The 25,393-nt window shown below is 44.7% G+C and overlaps 1 protein-coding gene and 1 long non-coding RNA gene across 4 annotated transcripts in view; both read right to left on the bottom strand.

Annotated features, from left to right (window-relative positions):
- Positions 1-25,393, bottom strand: part of LOC134132835 (uncharacterized) — a 391,917-nt gene that overhangs the window by 42,067 nt on the left and 324,457 nt on the right. The window lies entirely within an intron of this gene.
- LOC134132809 (uncharacterized) lies at positions 3,268-8,400 on the bottom strand. 3 transcript variants are annotated; one of them, XM_062564975.1, is made up of 2 exons: positions 7,378-8,400; positions 3,268-4,556 (listed from the first exon to the last, which is right to left on the bottom strand). In XM_062564975.1, the coding sequence occupies exons 1-2, from the start codon at positions 8,398-8,400 to the stop codon at positions 4,401-4,403; spliced, it is 1,179 nt and encodes a 392-aa protein (XP_062420959.1). In that variant the 3' UTR covers positions 3,268-4,400. The 3 variants fall into 3 exon arrangements, with proteins under 3 accessions (XP_062420959.1, XP_062420960.1, XP_062420961.1); XM_062564976.1 differs by lacking the exon at positions 3,268-4,556 and adding an exon at positions 6,551-6,887; XM_062564977.1 differs by lacking the exon at positions 3,268-4,556 and adding an exon at positions 6,551-6,872.

Genomic DNA, 25,393 nt, shown 5'->3' with positions numbered 1-25,393 from the left:
ACCATAATTATAAATCACAGTATTCAATCAAACTTGAACTGGCTTGAAAACCTGAACAGAAGTTCCAAAACAATGGTATAAATCATCATGATAAGATAAAGTAAATGACAAAGACTTTACTGGACTTTAAATCTTTTTTTACAGTGTAGGGTAGGATAATTGCACCGTATGAAGACAGACTGATAAATAAAGTAATATTGTAGTAAGTATGTCAATAATAATGTGTGAATGGCTCTTTAAAAGGTGTTTGGATGTGCCTGAGCATTACACGTTGTCTTGTCATGTTCCAGCAGAAGTGACCTAATCCCAAGCACATGTCTTTGGACTGTGGGAGGAAGCCAGAGTACTCAGAGATAACCTATGGAGACACGGAGAACAAGACTCCACACATAAAAAAGGCCACTGGGAAGTGTTGAACCCAGGACCTGCTTGCTGCAAGGCGACAGTGCTAACCACCACACCACAGTGCCTCTAAATAAAGGCTGATATAAAATTCTAATCGATTCTTTTTTCCCAAACCAGAAATTAAATTTAAATTTAATTCAGTTAATTTCATTTTGAATTGCCCAAAATGACTATATGAAATGATTACAAGAATCCAGATAGAACCATGATCCCTGGAAACCTGCGAGGAGGAGGGAAAGCACAAAAACTCAGAATCTGAATTAATGATGCGCACGAGTAGAAATATTTTTTACAGAAGGCGAGAGAAAAGAGAAGAAAGGAGCCTCCTGCAGTCTAGGCCTATAGCAGCTTATCTAAGGGCTGGTTCCGACTATAAGCGTTATCAAAGAGGAGCGTGTAATGCCTGACTGTGGCTGCAACCTGGAAGTAGAAGCTGGTTACTCAAAAGAGGAGCTTGATAACTGAAGGATCGGGCTCCCATCCTACCTTGCAATACAAGGAACCACAAGTGATATAGCATTTCTGATTGTTCATTCTGTACAAATGACATCCATTGTAGTCTGTCCATACCGGGAGTCTGTCCATCCCTAAGGTTTTTTCCCATGGGTTCATCTTGTGTTATGAAAAGGTAAACCTTATTGCAACAAAAAAGTCAACAAATATCTTAATTTTAATCCTGTTTCATCACCCTAACGGAACGTCAACCCTCACTCTTCTTCTTTGGTGTTTATTGGCAGTTGGCAAACCATCTTAGAGGTGCATTACCACCACCATCTGGACTAGAGTGTGGAGTAGGAGTTTGTGCAGAACCAAAATAGATAAATTAAATAAACAAATATATTTCCTTATTATTCATTTATTTCCAATTTGTATGTCTTTTTACGTACTGTCCCTGGGTTTAATTCTATCCGGTGGTATCTTGTCACTCCTGGTTCTTCAGCATTCTCATCATCTCACAGGCGATGCATGGCTAAGTGTCCTTTGCTGTGTGAAGTACAGTTTGAAACAGTGGAAAATACTGTCAATTATACCTCAAAACTAAGACGTGCATCTGAAAGAAAGAACGAAGGAACGAATGCATTGAACGAACGTGTATTTGCATTTGCAAAGGCACGAGCAGTTCTGTCGGCCCGCAGGCCGGAAGAACAACTAACTAACATCAGCAAGAACATCATGTTTTATAATCCTTGTAAGACAGAAAAGGAAAGATTTTATTGGCCCTAAACTGGCGTAGAGGAGGAGCAGGTCCTCCCCCCGCAACACAAGATCCGGTCACATACAATGTGCGGCTCTCCTAATCGTAATGTAAACATAACAACATGTGTGTGTTATATGGTGCTTGGTGTGTCTCTAAACCCCCTCTTGACCAGCACATCTGCTGGTTGACCCTCTGACCTTGCATTTCATAACCAGGACAGGAAAATTACTCCCTAACTGAGCACTAATAAAAAGCTTTTGATTATCACATCTCATTAGTTGACAACTTCACTGTTGAGAATTCAGAACACCATACCGTAAACATACATTTTTAATGTTTATTCTATGTTTATTCCAATCAATATAATAGTACTCCTCAGTAAAATACATAATGTTATGCCTGTAGTAGTTGTGTTATAATCAGTTTGCAGATGCAGTGACTGTACATTCACCGTATCAGGGGGTTGACAATTATGTACATTTTAATTTCTTGGGGAGGTCTATGGTATCTGACCAAATTCAAATATGTTTTTCTAGCTGTGAGACAGAATCATGCCAACATTACCTGTAGCTAGTTAACGATAGCTGATGTTAACGTTCAGTTACTAAAAAACAATACTGAAGGAACACCGCTACACTGCCGCCAAAAGACGGGCAGCGCGTGCCGGAAAATGCCGGTGTCACGAATAGAGCCGGTGGCCGAAGATGTGATGATTTTCAATCCCCCCGAGTTGGTGGATGAGAAGAATCTGGCACGTCAAGTTAAAAAGTTAACATTTATTTAGAAGAGAAAAAGATACATGAACAATTCCCGCAGGTGCACCTGGAGACCCTACACACTTCAGAAAGCGATCAATCCAAGAGTCTGCCTGCTGTCAGACTCTGACCCTTTTTATAATCTCCTCATGTCCTTGAGCACTAGTTTGAGCTGATTTTGTCTCAGACGACTGTTGCCCAGGAGGTTTAGGTGTTCCCCCTCTGTACTATTCTGTGCTAGGAGCACTGTGTCAGATTGTGATTTATCTTCACGGTTCCTGTACTCCTTCATCTCTCAGTTCCCTTGTGTGCCTTATATGGTCACAGCATTATTTACTGCATTGTCACAACATCTGCTCTGTGGAAAAACATGTAAAAAACACACAAACAGGAACATACATCTTACAGTAGCCAACCACGGTTAAATCTAAACTTCTCTGGCACAGTGGATGATTCCTGAGCTACTGTTTTTATGGCCACCAAACTATTCAGTTAAGGTGATACTATTGCTGCAATTATGAGAGTGTCCTGCCCATATTTTGAACGTCTCTTTTGAACGTCTATTACCGAATGAATTATTTCAAACTTATCTTAAATTAACCATATGAACCTTTAAGTAAAACTAATTTCCATGACTTTTCCAAAACGTTTCACACATTAGCTAACGTTAACCTAACTCTTGGTTCATCGGCCTATCGAATTTTTAGACTGGGCTAACCTTAATAACATCTATACAAAACATAATATTACGTTCCAGAAGAAAACTGAAAATGTTTTCTTACCTGTTATGTACACTGTTAGGATATTCCTTATCCACCCGAGTTGGTTGATAGAAGAATCCACTGCAGGAAATTAGTTAAAAAGTTTAACATTTATTTAGAAGAGAAAAAGTTGTACATGAGCAATTCTCCGCAGATATATCTGGAGACAATGAAATACGTATCGCAAGCAAATCCCTTCCAAAGTCCGCCTGCCTTCTGACACTGACCTGTTTTAATCCCTCTGGTGCCCTTGAACGTTGGTTCAACTCAGTTCATCCTTCTGTAACAAACGCCTTCCCCGAACAATGAGTGTCTGGTACTCTCTCCTGCAGCCTTCGGCCTTGCCCTGAAAATGGGTTCAAACTGGCTCTCCCTTCGGTCGCAGGTGTGTTATCTCAGATACAATTTTATCTTCATTTTTCCTGTGCTCTCTTTTCCACCATTCACATTGTCTGCCTTATAAGGACCGATCCGGTCACGCCATCTGTCCTACAAGCGGACATCTATTCTACAAGCTAAAAAGTAAATACAAGAAGACACACACAGAGAACCCCACATCCCACAATTTCCCCCTTTTGATCTCTTACAGAGATCACCCTAACTAATGGAGTAAGTCTGCCGGGTCGACCTCCTCCTCTAAGTCCTCTCCGCCCTTCAATACTGATGGAGGAGGGCCTCCCCCCGGACCTTTAAACCTCTTACCTTACGCCACGCCCTGTCTTTTCGTGTCTGACTTTGAGAAGGGACCCCCAAGTGTTGGTTCTGTCGCTTACTGTGGCTCGCTCCCTTTCCACCAGATTTCACAAACAACTCACAGAAAGATATACCCCAAAACAACCCAAGCTATATAGTATCAACACTGTAATAACACTCAAACAAACAAGGTGGAACCTGTGACAGCTAAGTATATAAGAGCTAATGCAATAACAACCGTTACCCCCCCCATAGCAATTATGGAAATATTAAGCGTGCTCAACATTCTCTATTTCAACTAAACTAACTGCGGAGAATTGAGAAAGATAGAACAGAGGAGAGGAGAGGATAGCATTGTGCATTTCTTCGTCGCTGGTCTTCTTCTTTCGTTGTAGACAGTCAACACAGAACACCATGCACTGGGTGTCTGTCGGTCACTGCCCGCCGAGAGCACGTCCGGGCACTATCCAGTGCCCAGTTCCGTCTCTTTCTGCTGCGTTGTCAGGATGTCCTGAAGAGTGCGACCCGGTTCGTCCGCGGGGGCGCACTGGCTCCAGTGGTACCAGGTGTCCCCTTTCCCTCTCAGCCTCACAGCGTGTGAGGTTCTCTCCTCCACCTGGTATGGTCCTGTCCACCGTGGCTCCGACCACTTCCTCTTAATGACCCTCGGGGGGACCCAGGCTGTTGTGTGGGGATCAGGGGTGTTCTGCCCTCCGGTTCTGTCTTGCACCTGGACCGCAAAATCTGAAACGAGAGCTCGTAGTTCGTTATATTGACTTGCATACTCACCTGTCGGTGTCTCCGGGTCAGGCTGGAGCTTCAAGCCTGCGCTTGGTCCGGGAAACTGTCTTCCAGTGGTCAGCTCGTATGGGGTGAAACCTGTACCCTGATTGACTGAGCTTCTGATGGCCATTAATGCAAGTGGGAGGGCTTGAACCCAGGTTAAATTTGTCTGTGCACAGATTTTAGCCAATTTTTGTTTTAAGTTTTGGTTCATGCGTTCTACTTTCCCTTGGGATTGGGGGTGATATACTGTACCAAAAGCATGTTTCAGACCCAACATTCTCTCCACTTCTTGTAGGTCATGATTTTTGAAGTGTGTGCCGTTGTCAGACCTGACTTTCTCAGGGAACCCATGTCTTGGTATGTAATGGTTTATCAAACATTTGATAACAGATTTACTGTCCTCTTTTTTTGTGGGCCACGCCTCTGGCCAGCCGGTCAAGGCGTCCACGCATACCAGGAGATACCTTTTACCTTCGCATCGGGTGATCATGTCAGTGTAGTCGATGACTATTTCCCGTCCCGGCACCAATGTCAACGGAAACACCCCCATCTCCGGCTTCACCGTCGGTTTTGGGTTAAACGTGATGCATATTTTACAGGTCTTAACATATTCACGTGTCATGTCTGCCAAAAACGGATGCCACCAGTGACAAAGATTCCTATTCATCTGTTTGTGTCCCACATGTGCCATCCCGTGTGCCTCCTGCAAACACCTGTTTCTGATTTCAGGTGGTAGCACTGGACGACCGTCCGGGGACCTCCATAGGCCTCCAGCCTCCGTAGCCCCTCTTTGTTTCCACACCGTTTTCTCCTGTGGAGACGCCCCCTTTTGGGCTTCTGCAATTTGCTCCTCATTAAGTTGTGGCCCCAACTGTCCCTCTTCTTCTGCATTTACCATTTGGAGCCCCATTTGATACCCTGCAGCCTGTTTTGCAGCTTGATCTGCTGCCTGGTTTCCCTTTGCCACCGTGCTGTTGGACTGCTCGTGTCCTTTACACTTTATAATGGCCACTGTGCTTGGTAGAGCCAAGGCTGCCGCCAAGTCTTTCATTTCTGGTTCGTGTTTAATCGGTTTTCCTCCAGCCGTCAGAAAACCTGCTCTTAACCACTGCCCCAGCTCCACGTGAGCTGCTCCTACCGCATAAGCCGAGTCAGTATAGATGTTTACTGCCTTCCCTTCTGCCAGCTGTAGCGCTCTTATCAGCGCGAGTACCTCCGCTCTCTGTGCTGACTGTTGACCCTGAATTCTTCCCGCTTCCAGAACCTCTGTTCCTGCCCCATTACTTCTGACTACCGCGTATCCGGACTGCAACCCATGTTGTGGATGTCTGAAGCAGCTGCCATCAGTGAACAATTGCCAATCAAAGTGTGTCAGTGGTGTGCTTTTTAAGTCGGTTCGTGCTTTTGCTTCCAGCTCCACCTTGTACTCACATTGGTGTGGTTTCCCCTCTCTCATGTGATCAGCCATGTTGATGCCTTCATGTGTGAAGGTGAGGTTTGGAGCTTCTAACAGCTTGCTCAGCCTTCTTTGTCTTAGTGACGTCATCGTGAAAGTTTGTGAGTTTACATAAGCTACTATGCTGTGTGTTGTTAGCACGTGTAGTGGGTGGCCCATGACTATGTTTGCTGTTTTCATTAATAGCTTTGCAACCCCTGCTGCGTGTTGTGTGCATTCATGGTGTCGTTTTTCCATGTTGTCCATCATGGCACTGATATACAGAAGCACCTTCCTTTTACCCTCCCCCTTTTTCTGAAACAAAACCCCATTTACTACCCCTGTTGTTTCAGAAACGTCCAGGTAAAACGGCGCGCTGTAATCTGGAACTGCAAGGTCTGCGGCCTGCGCCAGCTCTGTTTTTAGTGTAATAAATGCCTCCTCCGCCTCTTGGTCCCAATCGAGTTCAGCAGTGAGGTTCCTCATCCCCTTCTCGTTTACCTTTGCACACAGAATCTGAGTGAGATTTGAATAACGCGGAATGAATTGTCTGCTGAACCCCGTGAGTCCTAGGAAGGAAAGCATTTCCTTTACATTCTGTGGACGCGAATGGTGGAGAATACTGGACCTGTGCGCGGCTGAGAGCCCTGAGCCGCTTCCTGACAGCACTCTCCCCAGAAACGAAACCTGCCGCCTGGCGACCTGCAACTTTGACTTACTGACCTTGAAACCGGTCGTGGCCAACCAGCGTAAGATGGTGTCTGTTGCTTCCACACAGGATTCAGCTGAAGTGGATGCGAGGAGGATATCGTCGACGTATTGGATCAGCGTCGTGCCCTCTGGGAGCGGACAACCTGTCAATGCTTGTTTTAACACTTGATTGAAAATTACAGGTGAAAGAGCAAATCCTTGCGGTAGCCGAGTATAACGTAGTTGCTTGTTCCCATATGTGAATGAGAATACATCCCGCAAGTTTTCCTGTAGTGGTACGCAAAAGAACGCGTTTGCCAAATCAATGCACGTGAACCATTGTTGTTGTGGTGTTAGATTAGTCAACGCAGTGTATGGGTTCGGGACGGGTACTGTTGTCGTTACCAGCATGTCGTTTATCTTTCTGAGATCATGTGCCATGCGATATTTACCAGTTGCTTCCTTTTCTACCGGGAGAATGGGCGTGTTCCAGGCGGACTGAGAGGGCTCCAGTACTCCTGACTTAATGAGTCCCTCTATAGTGTCCCTGATCCCCTCTGCCGCGGCTGGCTTGTGAGGGTATTGGGACTGCCAAATGGGGGGTCGCTTTTGAATTTCAAACGTTACTGGTTTACATGTGTTACAAAAACCTACGTCCGTCGGGCCTTCGGACCAGAGGTAGTCTGGAAGTTTCTCAAGAAGGATAGCTGTGTGGGGATGGTCGGTCTTCTCCCTTCCGTGGTCTCTGGACACCTGTTCGTGCGTTAAAATGACAGTGTTAGTCGCTTTCCCTGAAATTCTGTACATCTTAGCGGAAGGAGAAAAACAAACATCAGGCAGTTGAGTGCACACCCAGTCATCTAGCAGCACTGCTCGTTTAGTCATTGGACCCAAGTCTTTAGCCTGATGTTTGGGATGCAGAGCCAGCGATACATGTGGCACCGCCTCTTGGCTCATTAAATACCATTTCAATTGATCAGGAGAGAGGACAACAGCTGCGGCTACCCCTTCTGGGCCCACATAGAGGTTTTGGGACGTCACCTCCCACTCAGTGCTCTCTAAGTGCCCCATAAATTCATCCCAGTAGCAATCATCCCCTTGTCTATCATAGAACAATGTTACATGAGGCGGGTCAGGAGGAGAAACATACGGATCAAGAAGAGTTATCCAAGGCTTCCACTTTTGGTAAAGAGCCATCACCCCTGGGATGTCAGGACACTCAGGCTTTAGGAGGCCCCAGTAAATGTCTGCGCACTGTTGTTGTTGCAGTGGCTGCATCACCCACTGGCCATTAGTCTGTCCATTGTCATTGCAATGCAACACAGTTCCATCCAGCAATGTGACACTCAGTCCGTCCGGGCCGCACAAGATTGAAGCCCCTGTCTTGATGAGAAGATCCCTTCCCATAAGATTCACTGGAACTTGAGGTGAGACAACAAAAGAGTGAGTCAATGTCTGATTTCCCACTTTCACCGGTAGGGGGACTGTTATAGGCAGTTTCTGTGACACCCCGGAGAATCCCATAACGCTGACACTGTCTTTGGACATAGCAGACGAGCCCGCTGCTTGTATGGTGGAGTATGTGGCCCCAGTGTCAACGAGAAACGGAAGTTGTTGTTGCAGTACCGTGAGTGACAGCATGGGGTCTGCCCTGCCCCTGCTGTCGGAATCTCCCATCGGGGTGTGTCACTGAGAGGCATCCGCCTCATAGCCCCAGTCCTCCAGTGCAGGGTATTGTCCCCTAGGTGGCGCAGCATGTGGATTGGGGGCCCAAGCCCCCCGAGACGGGACACCCCTGCCCCTCCCCTGTCTCTTCTTTTTGCTAGGACACTCCATGCGCCAGTGCCCCTCCATACCACAGTTGAAACAAGCGTCTCTCCCTTGGTAGCCGCCTCTTTCTCCTCCCCCACCGTATGATCCTCTCCGACCAGCGCCACCCCTGTAATTACTTCTGTAACCTCCCCGATAACCGCCCCCTCGGTTTGGGCCCCACCCCTGGGCTGTCCCATACGACGTCTCCTCCCATGGTGGGAGTGGATACAAATCTGGGGCGTTACCTTCAGCTGGGGCAGCCTGGACTGTCATCTGTCGCTCGTCTTTCCCTTTCTGCTTCTTTTCGCTCACTTCCTGTTTGACCTTAGTGAGCTGAAGCCTAAGAAGCTGAGCCTGTAATTCTTTTAGCTGCTTCTCTTCCCCTGTCGCTTCCTCAGTCGCGTCCTGTAAATGGTGCAGTAAATGTCTTTCCCACACAGCAGATTCACTTCCTGGCAAGTCTGGATTAGTGATCATTTTAGCTTTTACCCCCTCTGGTACTCCCTCCAGCACCGCCTGTCTGAACCATTCTCTCTGTATGCCCTCCGTTCCCGGATGATGGCTAGTGCTTTTTACCCAGGTCTCTTTACATTCGTCCAAATACGCGCGCGGGGTTTTCTTCGCGTCCCATGGTAATTTTGGTATTTTAGTCGACATTAGAAGTGGCCATTTCTCGCGCATTGCGTCCCCGATCTCCGTCGCGAAATACAAAAATCTGTCGTCATCGGCTTGTCGGGTCACCCCCGCTCTGTTTTCCACGTCCGCTAAATCATGTGCGGTCATGCATCTGGCTGCTACAGCCCTAAAGTCGCCGAGCGCCAGCGTGTGTCCGTTAGTAAGCGTATCGAGTTGTTTTAGCCACTTATCTCCCCCTTCAGATGGTGCAGGCATTTGCGCGACTAGAGCGGACACGTCTCCCAGCGACCACGGCTTGTATTTATTAACCCCTCGAGAAGACATGAATAACGGATACATTTTTCCCGGTTCCCCGTGAATCTCTGGGTCGCTGTTATCCCCGCATTCCCCGTTTTGCTCCTCCTGAGCCGAGGCAGAGCCTTTTTTTCCTCTCTCCCCCATGTCTGGTGATTCCCCGTATCTCAATTGTGTTTTCACCCGCTCATTCGCCCCGGCTAAATACTTTCCCTTATCCGCCTTATTTCTCCGCTGCACTTCTGAGCTGTCCCTACTCCCCGGAGTGCGTGAGTCCGTCCATTCTTTAAACCCCTCCCGATTTTGACGCGCTTCGAAAGGCCGGCTTTCCCCTGTTACCTCGTTGCCCCGACAACCCCGCAGTGGTACACTTTCTTCAACTTCCAACTCTCCCCCCGTTATATTTAATACAGGATACAACCCAGCAGGTGCAGAAGCCGAATTCACACCGTTTATTTCAACATCGTATGCCGGTGGTCTTTCCTCATTACACCGTTCCTGGTTATTTCTCCCCACGGCTTTACTTTTTATCCAGTACGAAAACAATGCGGACCTCATGTCCTCCACATCCTCCATCTCTTTACGAAGTTTTCCTTTTTTCAACACACTCGCCTTCTCGCGTTTCGACTCAAGCTCCTTCTTTTCTTCTCTACAAGCTCTCTCCTTCTCCCACAAAATCTGCGCCAGTGACAGCCTGTCTGCCAAACTAACGCCTTTCTTTTCTAACAACTTTCTCACCGCGCGTTCCGTGCGCTCCACAGCCTCATGCTTCTTTTTCCCGGTGGTCTCTCCACCCACCGCCACCAACAACAGCCTCAGCTGGTCGTTTATTATTTTCCATCGATACCCCGGCGCTGGCCCCCAGCCGCCGTCAACAGTTTCCCGATCATATTCATCTTCCATTCCAACAACAGTTCCCAGTTATATCGCTTTAACCCGCTCGGACAGCTGGTCACCTCAGTGTGACACAGTAAATGTTCTCCGCAGCTCCAGCAAGCTTCCCCGTTTGTTCTGAGAACTTATGTTATACTTCCAGAATTCTTTTATTGTAACGAAGGTTTATTTTAACCCTTCGAAATCAATGCATTATAACGGAAGTTTATCTTAACCTTCCGAGAATCAATGTATTACAACGGAAGTTTATCTTAACCTTCCGAGAATCAATGTATTACACCGAAAGTTTATGTTAACCTCTCGGTCATCAATGTATTACACCGAAAGTTTATATTAACCTCTCGGACCGTCTATGTTCTCAGTTTCCCCTCTTTTTTTTTTTTTTTTCACTCTCCTGCTTGCTTGCACCCACACACACACACACACACACGAGCTGCTCAGAGACTGCAGCCCAGGATTTAAGGAGCTTTTACTCCTAGGGACTCCAACCCTGGGATTCGGGGGTCCTCAAATCCCCAGGACTCCAACCTAGCTACTTCAGCCCTCGTCAGGGTCTGATGGGGTTGCCAAACCAAAGACCAGTTTTCGGGGGTCCTCAAATCCCCAGGACACTCACCTAGCGACTTCAGCCCTCGTCAGGGTCTGATGGGGTTGCCAAACCAAAGACCAGTTTTCGGGGGTCCTCAAATCCCCAGGACACTCACCTAGCGACTTCAGCCCTCGTCAGGAACTGATGGGGTTGCCAAACCAAAGACTAGGATTCAAAATCCTTTTATTTGTGTCAGATCATTGATCCCTTGGTACTCGCCGGTACCCACCAAACCCAATAGGATCCCTGATCCTTTAATTTGTGTCGGATAGAAGATCCCTTGGTACTCGCCGGTACCTACTAAACCCAATAGTACTCGCCGGTACCTACTAAACCCAATAGGATCCCTGATCCTTTAATTTGTGTCGGATAGAAGATCCCTTGGTTCTCGCCGGTACCTACTAAACCCAATAGTACTCGCCGGTACTATTGTTGTGCACTTTTACCGGTTTCCTTAATATTAACTTTAGCGAATTGCTCATGTATCAATTTGGTTCCTTCACCACCAATCCACAGCGTACTCCTTATTTTAGATTAATCAATATGCAGAATTAGTAACAGGTTTCTGCTTACCTTGTTTTGAGGCCGGCCTGGGAGTACGCAGTGTTCAGCAGGTGAAAGCTCTTGGACCGAATTCCCCCTGCAGGAAAACTCCTATCCCGGACGAGCCCCCAAAATTGTTAGGATATTCCTTATCCACCCGAGTTGGTTGATAGAAGAATCCACTGCAGGAAATTAGTTAAAAAGTTTAACATTTATTTAGAAGAGAAAAAGTTGTACATGAGCAATTCTCCGCAGATATATCTGGAGACAATGAAATACGTATCGCAAGCAAATCCCTTCCAAAGTCCGCCTGCCTTCTGACACTGACCTGTTTTAATCCCTCTGGTGCCCTTGAACGTTGGTTCAACTCAGTTCATCCTTCTGTAACAAACGCCTTCCCCGAACAATGAGTGTCTGGTACTCTCTCCTGCAGCCTTCGGCCTTGCCCTGAAAATGGGTTCAAACTGGCTCTCCCTTCGGTCGCAGGTGTGTTATCTCAGATACAATTTTATCTTCATTTTTCCTGTGCTCTCTTTTCCACCATTCACATTGTCTGCCTTATAAGGACCGATCCGGTCACGCCATCTGTCCTACAAGCGGACATCTATTCTACAAGCTAAAAAGTAAATACAAGAAGACACACACAGAGAACCCCACATCCCACAACACTCACGTAAAGGATTATTAGGAACACCTGTTCAATTTCTGATTAATGCAATTATCTAATCAACCAATCACATGGCAGTCAAGCTTCAATGCATTTAGGGGTGTGGTCCTGGTCAAGACAATCTCCTGAACTCCAAACTGAATGTCAGAATGGGAAAGAAAGGTGATTTAAGCAATTTTGAGCGTGGTATGGTTGTATTTCACAATCTGCTCAGTTACTGGGATTTTCACGCACAACCATTTCTAGGGTTTACAAAGAATGGTGTGAAAAGGGAAAAACATCCATTTTGCGGCAGTCCTGTGGGCGAAAATGCCTTGTTGATGCTAGAGGTCAGAGGAGAATGGGCCGACTGATTCAAACTGATAGAAGAGCAACTTTGACTGAAACAACCACTTGTTACAACCGAGGTATGCAGCAAAGCATTTGTGAAGCCACAAAATGCAAAACCTTGAGGCGGATGAGCTACAACAGCAGAAGACCCACCGGGTACCACTCATCTCCACAACAAATAGGAAAAAGAGGCTACAATTTGCAAGAGCTCACCAAAATTCGACAGTTGAAGACTTGGAAAATGTTGCCTGGTCTGATGAGTCTCGATTTCTGATGAGAGATTCAGATGGTAGAGTCAAAATTTGCCGGCAAATTACTTCCAGCAGGATAATGCTTTTCTGCTGGTTTCTTGAAGATGAGAATGAGTTCACTGTACTAAAACGGCCCCCATAGTCACCAGATCTCAAACCAATAGAGCATCTTTGGGATGTGGTGGAACGGGAGCTTCGTGCCCTGGATGTGCATCCCTCAAATCTCCATCAACTGCAAGATGCTATTCTATCAATATGGGCCAACATTTCTAAAGAATGCTTTCGGCACCTTGTTGAATCAATGCCATGTAGAATTAAGGCAGTTCAGAAGGCGAAAGGGGGTCCTTTAGGTGAGTGTATTTTTGCAGAATATAAATTCACTTAGTGACCAGATTCTGTAGGTTCTTTCCTTTGTGTTCATATTCCGGTCTTTTGCTCTCCATTGACATCCCACAACTGAAATTCACAGGCTTATGTAACGTTAAAACACTGCAGGTAATACTACAGGTAATACTCCAGGTCATAATGCAAATAACAGCAGAGACAAGCAGAACATAATTTAGACGTAATTTCAAATGTGAGGACGCACAGTTCTCATTGGCCAATATTCTGATTGACTGTCCGATCGTGTTCAAAGCAATGTAGTGAGACAGCTAATAGCAGTTGTTTGAGGTGGTAACATAACAAATCGTAGCACTTAAATTGTACTTATAATGGCACTTTTCTATAACATGTTTTGAAACTGCTTATTTGATGAAAATTGTACTTTCTTGTTACTTGTTCTTCTGTGTCTGTATCTCTATGTGGAAATGCACTTATTGTAAGTCGCTTTGGATAAACACGTCAGCTAAATGACATGTAATGTAACATAGCAAATATAGGAAAAGACGACAAATATAAATTTAAAATAAACGTGTGTATTTAGTTGTATGTATAGGCTGTAAATTTGTGTATACATATGTGTGTGTGTGTGTGTGTGTATATATATATATTTACATATACACACATAGTTCCCTTTATTAAAAGGTGTTTCATCGTAATACTACAGGAAAAATCTATCAAATAAACTTGTTTCGAAAAAAGAAAAATTCCTGTTAATGAATAATTTTTTTGGCAGCGCTGCTGCCAGTTATTTGACCGTTTTATTAACATTTTTTTCTTTTACACTGTAGGTGTCATGCTCGGACACTACACAGTTCCACGGTCTGCAATTGTCTTATGTTGCTCCTCCAAAAATTTTATCATTCTTCATTCTACTTTTATAAAAGACTGAATTATGTTTGATGTAATGAAAAAAGTAAGCTAAATTTAGATCCAGAATCAGTCTGAATGTCTTGAAATTGAAATAGATCAATTGTTAGTATGGACATCTACCTTTATTTAATGAGATAATTATTATTTTACATGATTTGAATGTAATTTAAGAAAACATGTAAATTGTCTTTGTTAGCACCACAGTTAAATTTACAGTTAGACTGTTAACATCTTTTTACAGTTTTAAAAAACAGAAATATTACTTTAAAAATGTAGTTATCCTAACTCTGTAGAATATTTGTGGGAAGTGCATGTTGGAGAAACACTAGGGCTCCATCCTGTCCCACGTCAGATGGACAAGCCCTGGCAGCCACGCAGAATGCGGCAAAATTCGGCCTTAGCAGTGTGCCAGCCATCATCCCAACTGTTGCGTCCCTCATAGTTTCCCCCCGATGAGTCCCTGAGGTCCGATACTAGGTGCCCTTGACCCGAATGTCAGGTCACAAACAACTTTTAATCAAAGGCTTACAACACTGTTAAAGGGCAAGCATGAAGTAAATGGAGTTGCCAATACGGCCCACTGCGCTAGAGGGCCCAACTGCCTGCTAACTGACGGCATAGAACCGGTCAAAACAACTATCCTGAATGCTAGGGTGCCATCTACCAAACTGCAGTACCAAACAAGTGGAGGCTGTTCTCCGACTGGCATGTAGTTTAAGACAAGGACCTCGTACAGTGCCCAGTGCCTGCTGTACTTTCTTCAGTCCAGGACAGAGGCCAGTCTCTCTACCTCTACCCTGAAGGTATACGTGGCCGCTGTTTCATGGCAGCATGCTAAGGTTGACGACAATACAGAAGGGAGCTACAGACTGGTGCCCCCTTTCCCCCAAAAAAAATGACTGCCAAAGTTCTTGGGTACTTGGAATGTGAACTTGGGAGAACATTTGGTCGGACTGATCTCAGGATGTCGCATGTCATGCGTGGTTGCCTGTCATGCAGCTGTACGCTATTGCTCAGCAACAAGCGTACAGTGGCATGGCAATATGTGCATGATACAACGGTAGTAGGACAACTTGTTTGGCGTTTCCTTCTCAAGGTGTGGCGTTTGAATTGGTTCAATGTGTGTGTTTCATGGACAACGCGCGGTGCTTGAGAATCCCACAATGAGTTTGTTATTTTAGAAAACAGAGTAGGCAGTTTTACAATGATATCTCTGCAGGCTGACCGTGTGCCGAACAGCCCTGAGCTGTTAAACGGATCTTTATCTCCAGGCACATAATCTGCTTAATACTCTGAAGCGAATTCAGTCTGCATGCAAACTGAGATAGCTAAGTTAAACTAAGGAAGTGCACACTCGCGGTCCGTAGTCAGTTTACATAAACCACTGCTGCCACCAATGTAAACAAGCGTTCTGCGTTTATGGACGATGAACTCAACTCTTACTCTGAATCTCTCACTGTGTCTTGAATGTTGAATTGTATGTTTGTTCGTGTGTGCTTTTGTCTGTAGAGAGCAGGAGATGCTAAATTAGCCCACTTGGATGAAGGGCACCTCAGTAGAAACAAGGACGGGGATATTGGGAACCCTTGTGGAATGAAGGAATATTTGTCAGCAAAAATTCCAAGTGTAAACCACAAGAGGAGAAGGCAAAGCAAGGGAGAGGAACGAAAGTGGACGTGGGACAAAGAGGAATCAAGAGTGAGAGATAAAAAAATGAGAAAAGGAACTGACACAAGGAAAAAAAAGAGAGAATGAATACTCTTACCTCACTACTCACCGTGAGGCTTTGCTGCTCCGGAGGTGTCCCATTGTATTAGCGTCATCGTGCTATCAAGGTGAATATTCTGCTCTGCAGGCTGACTGTTCCATATGTGTGTAAGAAGGGGTTCCTCACCTGAAAATGTACACCAGGTTCAAACAGTATTTCCATCTGGGCAAATGAATGTTGCCTAATCTCTATATGGTAGTATACATAGTGCATAAACTCAAAGATATCCTTGCAGAAGTGTCAGCACAAACTCAAATGTATTAACACATACAGCCTTGACTCTGTTTGTGAATGAAATATCCCCAAAGCCTGGATTAGAGAGGAAAAGGTGAGAATTTATGATTCACTGTGACCAAAGCAGCAAAGATCATCAGCCAAGCAAGAGGCTCCGATTTTTCAGGCCAGATTTGGAGGATGTGTGAATGTGTGTCTGTATTGTGCCAAATTAGCTTCCACCAATCCACCAAGTCCGTGGATGTGGAGGAGGGTAATTTTACTTCATCTTGTGCAATTTGGAGGTTCCCGGTGTGAATCGACGAAGAACTGGAAGAGGTATTTTTCACTTAAGGAATTTTATGCAGCTTTTCCGTTGCAGTATATAAAGCCCAGACACTCCCTCCTGAGCTCCTCCAGGGAGATTCAGAGGCGTTTCAGGGTCTGGGGTGATGGGATATAATGGTCCTTCCACTGTGTTCTGGTCTGCTCCTGTGTCTTCTCCAAGGTGTACCTACTTGGAGTACCTTTGTTGAGAGGCAAACGGCAGGTGTCCTGATCAGTGCGAGGTTCTGTTCCACAAGGAGACTGAGCTCCTCATGTCGTCTTCAGAGGTGCCTGTCTGTCTTGTTCCTCTCATTATCTTAGGAGTACTTAGTTAAACAGATACATTGTAAAAGTTTGGGCCTGCCATTAGCTCAACCTGTCATCCCGTCTTCCTAGTAAATTCCCTGTCCTGTGTGCACACAGAGATAGTTCTGTGTAATAAATCTTATCTCGTGAAACAGAAATACAGGCTAACCTACGCTACCAGAGTGTGCCCTAAACAGGCAAAGACATATGCCCGCTTTGCCTTTTGACCTGTCAAACAACAAAAAGTGGCTATTTATAAGGTTAATGGAGCTAGATAAGCAGGGTGTGAAGACCGGTACACTGAGTGGATAAAATTGCTTATCGAGCCATTGGGGAGCAGCCCTTACAGGTTCGCCTTGGCTTGGAATGTAGTGTATCAAGCTGCAGAGTGTGTTATTTGCTTGAGAGAGAGTTTAAGATTCAGAGAATGTTTAAAGAATATCAAAGCTGGAGAATTGTGTCACCTGCCAGGGGACATTAGCCTCTCTAGTTATACAATGTTTATACATAGAGTCACTGTAGCGTCCAGTCTGTCCTCAGTTCAACATAATAGAGCAAATATGGAGAGCTGGCCCCAAGGTCGCTTTGAAGATAAAGGGTCTGTTTACATTTTGAGATATTATGCTCAATCAATATGCATAATACCTACTGATTAAATGATTGAGGGTGAACAGCAGACTGTACTCACTGAAGAACAGGTTGCTTACAAGGCACCCTGCCAGCCTCTCTGTCTCTGGAAACATCAAAGGCATTTGAACAAATCACTTTGGTGGGACTCTTTTCGAAAAATCTTACAAATTCCATAAACTAATCAGGATTTTTCAATAAATTAATTCAAAGGTGAAAATTGAGGTTGGGTTGTTTGCTGATCAATCCACCAAATCTGCTATTGCCACAACCACACATTCCGTGATCTCTGAGGTTTTAAGTGTTGAACTCTTGCTATTTATTTATATACACATACCATTAATTTCGACAATGATTGTAACATGCGTTAATAGCATTTTTGTTTTTTCAAGCATTGGGAGGGGCTTAATACAGCAAACCGAGACAATGGAGACTGCACTTTTAAATGAACATTTTCATTTTTAATCTCTAACCAGACAGCATGGTTGATAAAAGCTATTTGTAACCACTACAAACTGTAATTGTCTTATGACCTGAGTGCTATAAGCCTGAGACTATTAGCCTGAAGAACCACATTTTCAAGCTTAGAATTTTTCTTTTTGACAGTAAGTAGGCGGACCCAGTCACCATTGTATCTCTACATCTAATTAGACTAAAATTGCTAGTGGGATAAAGCTATTTGGCGATCGGTCAATGTGAGATTGCCGAGCAGCCAAGAAATGAGGTCATAGTCAGATTTCCCATCAATCCATTTTACTGTTCTTTCTGCATTTACAACAGTTTCAGATGCAAACAATGTCCATAATCCACAGGACCCAAGGGTTTAGGGCCCGAAATGTGGTCAACAGCAACCGCCGGGATTCGACCCTGCGTGCTTACCCACCCACATCAAAAATCCTCCCCAGGCCAATATCAGGGACATATTTATATAAATGGACTAGTCCACATTAACCCATAAGGGAAACAAATCCAACACCCTTCCCAATACACACAACAAAATCAATACAGAGGCACGCAACATACGTACACTTAAACATAAGTGTATATTTTATCATTATTAACACATCTCAGATATGGACCAAGAACCCAGGAAATAATGTAACAGCATTATCCATTCAATCCCCCCTCCAATTAATCTGTTGCTTGGTAGCGGCCGCGGAACAAAAATTCCCGCTGAAGCAACCCGTCGGGCTCCATTTCCTGCGGACCCCGACGGAACCAGCCGATCCTCTGCAGCTCCAGACCTCCGCTCCTCAGCACCCGTGACAACTTAAACTCAAAAGAAGGAAACATCAATCCAGGTGAATACTGCACATCCCCCAGTCAGTGATTTGTGGTAACTCAATAAATGTTTGAGGAAAAGTAAAGCGTGTCTGACTATTATTGCCAACTCGCTATATGCGCAGGACTATTGAGCGCTTGAAATAAAATACTAAACATGTGCCCAACGAATTGCAAGAACTGTCAATGAGTGCGCGTATGTATGTATGTATGCGTGTGTGCGTCACGTCACCGCTCATCCCATGTGTGGCTGCCACTTGGCCATCACAGTCAACAATTAAAGAAAATGCGCAGTACACAGCAAAATTCTTAGAGTTGGGCAACGTGCAGAGTTGAAATCACACTGCAAAAAGTTGATTCAACTTTAACAGAGTCGATTGTACGAAAGCGTTGGAGTCATTATCCAGTGTCAAGGGCTTGGGTTTTTAACTCTATATAGTGTATTAACACTGTTAAGATTTCTTTGCGACACTTAAGTTCTCAAAGAGTTAACTCTTTGATAGGTTTGAAATGTAACTGTGCACCAGTGTCACTCTTCATGGTGTTGGGTTTAACTCACATACAGCAGGGGTGTCCAACTGATTTCAGGTTTGGGCCAGATACTGCCCACTTTGACCGGATGGCTGATGGGGGGGATCTGTGCTGACCGACGCCCTAGCGGGCTACAAGTTTGACATACTGTATGTGATGTACAGTGTATTTAACACTGAGCAGATTTATTTTTGACACTTATTCCGAGCTAAAAAATGTAACACTTTGTTAAGTGTTGATTTAACACTGACAAGATTGGGACAATATAAACACTAGCTTAGAGTTCAAATTGAATCTCACAGAGTAACTAACTGAAATTTGAGGTGTCCATAAAATGTTTAAAAATTATTCTGGGATTTGATTTGTCGGTATTAAAAGTACAGTATAACACACAAATCTTTAACTCAACCCTGGTCGAGTTCCACTAGGGTGGAATGTGGTTGCCATATTTTGACAAAGAACAGATGGAATAAAAAGAAGAATCAGTTTTTATTCTCTCTTTTATACTTCATGCAGTGTGGGAGTGACAGTACAGTGCATATTGTATCGCTGCGTTTCTTATGGCGGCAAATCACTGTCAAAATTCAAGAGCGCAAATCAGGTTCATGTAGGTAGGACGTAGGTGGCCTGGAGGTGGGCAGCCAGCTCCAGCACCCACTCCCAGCGCGACCCGACGACTGGAGACTGGATGCTGGCCTCCACCTCGGAGGTCCAAGTGGGGCCCGGAGAACGGCGAGGGCGGTGACCGGAGTGAGGTCTGAATCTGTCAATATTAGAGATGAGCCGGATACTCGGGTATCCGGTACGGATAAAGCACTTTTGCCGAGTACGAGTATTATACGAGTAATACGAGTCAATATCTGTGCTCGGATTGAATAAAAGTCCTCATTGGGTATGGAATGCCGTTTTAGTCAAAATTAAATAAATGAACAAATACACGGTAATGCATAATGACACTGCATTTCATAATAAATAAATGAATAAAAACACGGTAATGCATAATGACACTGCATTTCATAATAAATAAATGAATAAAAACACGGTAATGCATAATGGCACCGTAATGCATAATGACACAGTATTTCATTTCACGTTCTTATATGCAAATCAGGGGGCGTGGCTATCTATCACATTCAGAACAGACGACAGAGCCGTGTGCCGTCGACACCGCTAGCGAACGCGGAAGCACCCCCCCGATCGAATTGGGTCGCCTCTTGTCATTAAGGGGTAAAGGTGGGTCCCGAAGCCAGACAAGTTGAGAACTACTGGGCTAAGGGACGTGAGAGTGTTGACATAATGGAAGACATCGGTGGGCTCCGAGATAGCATGCTAGCATTAGGTTTTCTGGAAGTACTAGGGCTTGCAGTTCCGACTTCGGCAGCTCTAGACAAACGGCCCACCAGTTGAGAAACACTGCCTTAGCCAGCCCTTTTTGCACACGTCTCCGTTGTCTGTTCTGAATGTGATAGATAGCCACGCCCCCTGATTTGCATATAAGAACGTGAAATGAAATACTGTGTCATTATGCATTACGGTGCCATTATGCATTACCGTGTTTTTATTCATTTATTTATTATGAAATGCAGTGTCATTATGCATTACCGTGTTTTTATTCATTTATTTATTATGAAATGCAGTGTCATTATGCATTACCGTGTATTTGTTCATTTATTTAATTTTGACTAAAACGGCATTCCATAATTGGGTAGCTGTCTGTGTCTGCGTTCTGTGATTGGCTGGTAGTCACAGCGCCCCTCCACTACACACATACTGTTTGTGTTGCTGTGTCCCGCTCGGCTCACTCACACACAGAACTCCTCTCTCCCTCCCTCAGTCACCAGGTTTGCAGGTCTTTCCCGATAAATTTAAACGATTTCTTCGCCTTTATTTTTTTTTACTTCGGTTTGTTCTTAACTAGTAGAGTTCAGGTAAACGTGGGGTTTGTTAAGACGTGGTGGTTAAGAATGCGACTCGCGTTGCGTCTCTGCCTGTCGGAGATTCATTTTTCAGTCAGCTCTAACCAGTTTGTTTTTTTTACTTCACGCACTGACCTCTCTCTCTCTCTCACCCTCTCCCTCTCTCTGTCTCCCTCTCCCTCTTTCTCTCATCAGTTTTTTTTACCGTCTGCTGGCTCTCTTCACGCACTCAGTGTCTGACGTTGACTAGTTGTGTTGAATAACTAAATATTAATATTACAAATTAAGCCACACACACACTTCCCCTCTCTCTCTCATGATCATCAGTGATAAGAATTAAGAAGGAATGCTGTTTTAACCGCAGAAAGGCTAAACCCGACAATTTACGGGGTAAATCCTTCCTAGTTCCGGGTTAGGCCCCGCCCATTTTCGGGTTAGGCCCCGCCCAGTCCGAGTACGGATACGGATACAAATAATTCATATGGTTCAACAGATACAGATACAGATAATGCTGTACTCGCTCATCTCTAGTCAATATCTTGTCAACTTTCAATGCGGATCGATTTTTGGAAAAATATATATTTTTCTGGCTATATGGCTCTTTTGTTTCTACAGGTTACTTGCATTATACCTACCCTCAAGCTGTCGAGACATCATTATCGTTCACAGGAGACCAAAAGTAGACTAAGCAAACAAATTCAATTGAGAGAATTAACATTTGCATTTCTTATTACGTGCGCAAAATGTTACGGTTCCTGGCCGTATTCTGAAAAAGACGACAGTCCTATAAAGCAAAGCACTAATGAAAAATGATATATTTCACAAATATTCCTGTTTACGTGCAGCAGAGTCAGTGAAGCCCCCCCAGGTAGCCAGCCGACTTGGCCGTATTGCGGCTGAGTGTCGGCTAGCTCGGCTGTGTTCCGGCTCGATGAGGCCAGATGTGAGCCAGCTTTGGCCCATTCATTTCTGGCCCAGATGTAGCTGTTATTGACATGGCCCGCGGGTTTATCGCCAATCACCACTGGGCCAATCGGTCATTTTAGCAACGGGCCTAAACTGGTTGAAACATGGGAGCTGGGATTATTGGCAACCAGCACTGAAACAGGTTCTGGCCCATTAACGGCTACCGAACCTGTACCGAATCTGGCATTATAGAATCGGGCCTAAACTGGTTGAAACATGGCAGCTGGGATTATTGGCAACCAGCTTTGAAACCAATTCTGGTCCTTTGATGGCTGCCGAAAATGGGCTGAATCTGGCATTATAGTTTCGGCTTATTCTATAAATATTTGTATATATGAGCACAGTGTGCACTGTTCTCAAATCTAAGATGACCGTGGATGGCAGCCTCGATGTTGCGGTCTCTTATTTTTTAAAGCTTTTAGCAGTTTTTAGCTCTCTGGATGCATTCACCAGGGAATAACTTTAAAACACTGAAGTAAGCTTTCAACTTAACTCAGAGGAGTATTTAGCCCCAGTGCTTCCAGGTTCAGGCCACAGCGGTCTGTTTGACTGCCACATTGCTAGCCAGCACAGGCGCGTGTCGGGATCTTTCCGGCTGGTTAAACGTATTGTTGCTGCACAACTCAAAGCCCACCTCATCTCCAAACATCTGATCCAGCCATTTCAGTGAAGTTTATTTGATTACATATGAAACAAATAATATTACATTGTATGTATGTAATGTAAGTATGTGTGTAATGTTCTCATATAAACCTACACAATAAAAAAGTATCGTAAAATTGGCTTTGTGAATGTTCTAAAAAGAAAAAGCCACCACATGGCTATGAATAGGAACAGACCTTGTACTCGCACTTTTCATTCTCCACCAACGTCCACCCTTTAAAGTAAGTATTTGGTATTTATTTGTAGGGCTGTCTAAATTAAAACATTAATCTATGCCATCCAATATTTTCATTCCCATTACAAGGGTAATCTTGTTTACTTACGGCAAACCGGAAGCAGAAAACAGACCACATTAAGCACTGATAGATAGGCTAACTCTATGTCAACATCTAACCGAAGAGTACCACCACTGTTGCCCTACCAGACAGTGGTTGGCATAAGGAGCACAAATGGTATGTAATTATGGAATGCCGTTTTATTCAAAATTAAATATGCAAAAAGGGCTGGCTAAGGCAGTGTTTCTCAACTGGTGGGCCGTTTGTCTAGAGCTGCCGAAGTCGGAACCGCAAGCCCTAGTACTTCCAGAAAACCCTCAATATGTGTCATTATGCATTACCGTGTATTTATTCATTTATTTATTATGAAATACAGTGTCATTATGCATTCCCGTGTCATTATTCTTTTATTTAATTTTGAATAAAACGGCATTCCATATGTAATACTAGTATTTTATGTAAATTGACCCTTTTAACACTGGGCCTTGTCTACAAATTCACTGTAACATTTTGGTCATTTTAATAATATAAAAAATTATTTTATCATATATTATAACATATGATATATGACAACACCCAAACCGTGACAGAACACCCCCACCAATTCCAGATGGCCCTAAGGGGCAGGGCAGAACCAGGAGCGAAGCGGCCAGGAGGGTGGGGACCCGACGACAATGGTCCGCCTGGAGAGTTCCGGCAGGCGGGCCAGCCATGCGTCGGGTTCTCTTGGGGTCGGCCGGGAAGACAGCCAGGCGTGAGGGTCTCCGGGGGTCGGCCAGGCATGGGGTTATCCGGGTCGTCTGTCGGGACGACGGCCAGACATGGGGGTCTCAGGGGGTCGCCGGGATGGTCAGACTCCGGCTGCGTGGCGTGGGGCGCGGGGGGTGAGGACCAGGGGACGGGAGGGAGGGGGCATGATCAGGCTTTGTGGATCTGGGACTGGCAGAGTCGGGGGCACGGCCAGGGGTCAATATGTACCGTCTCAGCCGTGTCGGCAACCGGACCCGAAACGAGTGGTTTCCCAAATATGCCCCAGTGACGGCAGTGTTGTACGCCGGATTCGGGCCAGTGTATTCAGCCTGATTCTGGTACGTCATTCATCCCGAGCAGGGCTGGACTGGTAATCGGGCATACCGGGCAAATGCCCGGTGGGCCGACGCACTTGGGGGCCGGTCGATAGGCATATACATTTATTTATTTATTTATTTTTGCTCACGACCGGCCCATAAAGCAGGGACAGCAGCCCATTGGTTAATCATTGACTTAGCAGGCTGTGATTGGAAATCGGGACTGGAAATTGCCCATAATTCGGGATGTCCCGGGTAATACGGGACGGTTGGCAACCCTAGCTCGCAGGCAGCAGAGGGGAAGGTGCAGCAGGTGTCTGAGTCTGACAGTGAAGTCAAGGAGGGACAAAGCGAGCAGGAGAGTGTCATTGAAACGGTAAGCAAGCAGGTAGCTACGTGAACAGGGAGGGAGTGTTAATCAGGGCGGGTGCATGAGGATAGTGTGTGTGGGCCTGGCTGGGCCACAACGAAGATGATGACGATTTAACAGTTACCTCAATTAATTAATATAATAAGGCAACTAACATAATTGTTGTCGGTTGTTGCTATTATAAAGTCTGAGTGTCAGGTTGTCATTTGTCAAATTGTCACTTAAAAGTTACTGCAATGGCCACTCAGCTAAAGCAAAATAACACAGCATAAGCTATTTTGCACTGTTTTTGTAGCTAGCAGAGTTGAGAGTTCACTTATTCAATTGCAACTTGGGATATTCTAATGTAACCATTTAAAACTCATAACGTCGACGGCCTTTCTTCTCTAGAAAAAAACATAAATGATGCCATTTGATTATTTTAATTATTACTCGCCCACAACGAGTTACACGTTAGAAGATGTAGCTAACGTATGTTATTTGGGGGTTAAAAACCCGCTTTGCATTTTGAAAGCTGTATATTCAAATAACTAGATATTTTCTAATGTTTCATCTGAATTTCCAATATCATAAATATGCAATATTACGGCAAGTGAATACTCTAAATTGTGTATATATAATTATCAGGACGTTTTGTGTGAGTAATTTGTTTGTATAGGTTTTTTATGGGAAGTATCAATTAGAAGTAAATTTTGTTTGGTGTCATATTAAAGAGGGGTTTGTACTCTTTAAAGGGATAGTTCACCCAAAACTGAAAATTGTGTCATCATTGACTCACCCCCAAGTTGTTTCAAACATGTATGAATTTCTTTATTCTGCTAAACAAATATATATATTTTGAAGAATGTCGGTAATCAGACAGTTGATGGACCCCATTGACTTCCATAGTATTTTTTTTTCTACTATGGAAGTCAATGGGGTCCATCAACTGTCTGATTACCGACATTACTGTCCATGGCACTTACAGTATAGTTCTCAGCTTTGTATGGGTTTTTGTGAACGGAACAGTAGATATGAATATCTACAGGGACCGCAAGGATAGTGTACTGGTTGGAGGTTGTGTCCGACCGATTGTGGTGGGCCGGTCTGA

Source organism: Pungitius pungitius, chromosome 10 (assembly GCF_949316345.1).
Source record: "Pungitius pungitius chromosome 10, fPunPun2.1, whole genome shotgun sequence".
NCBI classification, from domain to species: Eukaryota; Metazoa; Chordata; class Actinopteri; order Perciformes; family Gasterosteidae; genus Pungitius; species Pungitius pungitius.
The sequence above is the reverse complement of the archived record's forward strand: the minus strand, read 5'-3'. Positions and strand labels throughout refer to the sequence as shown.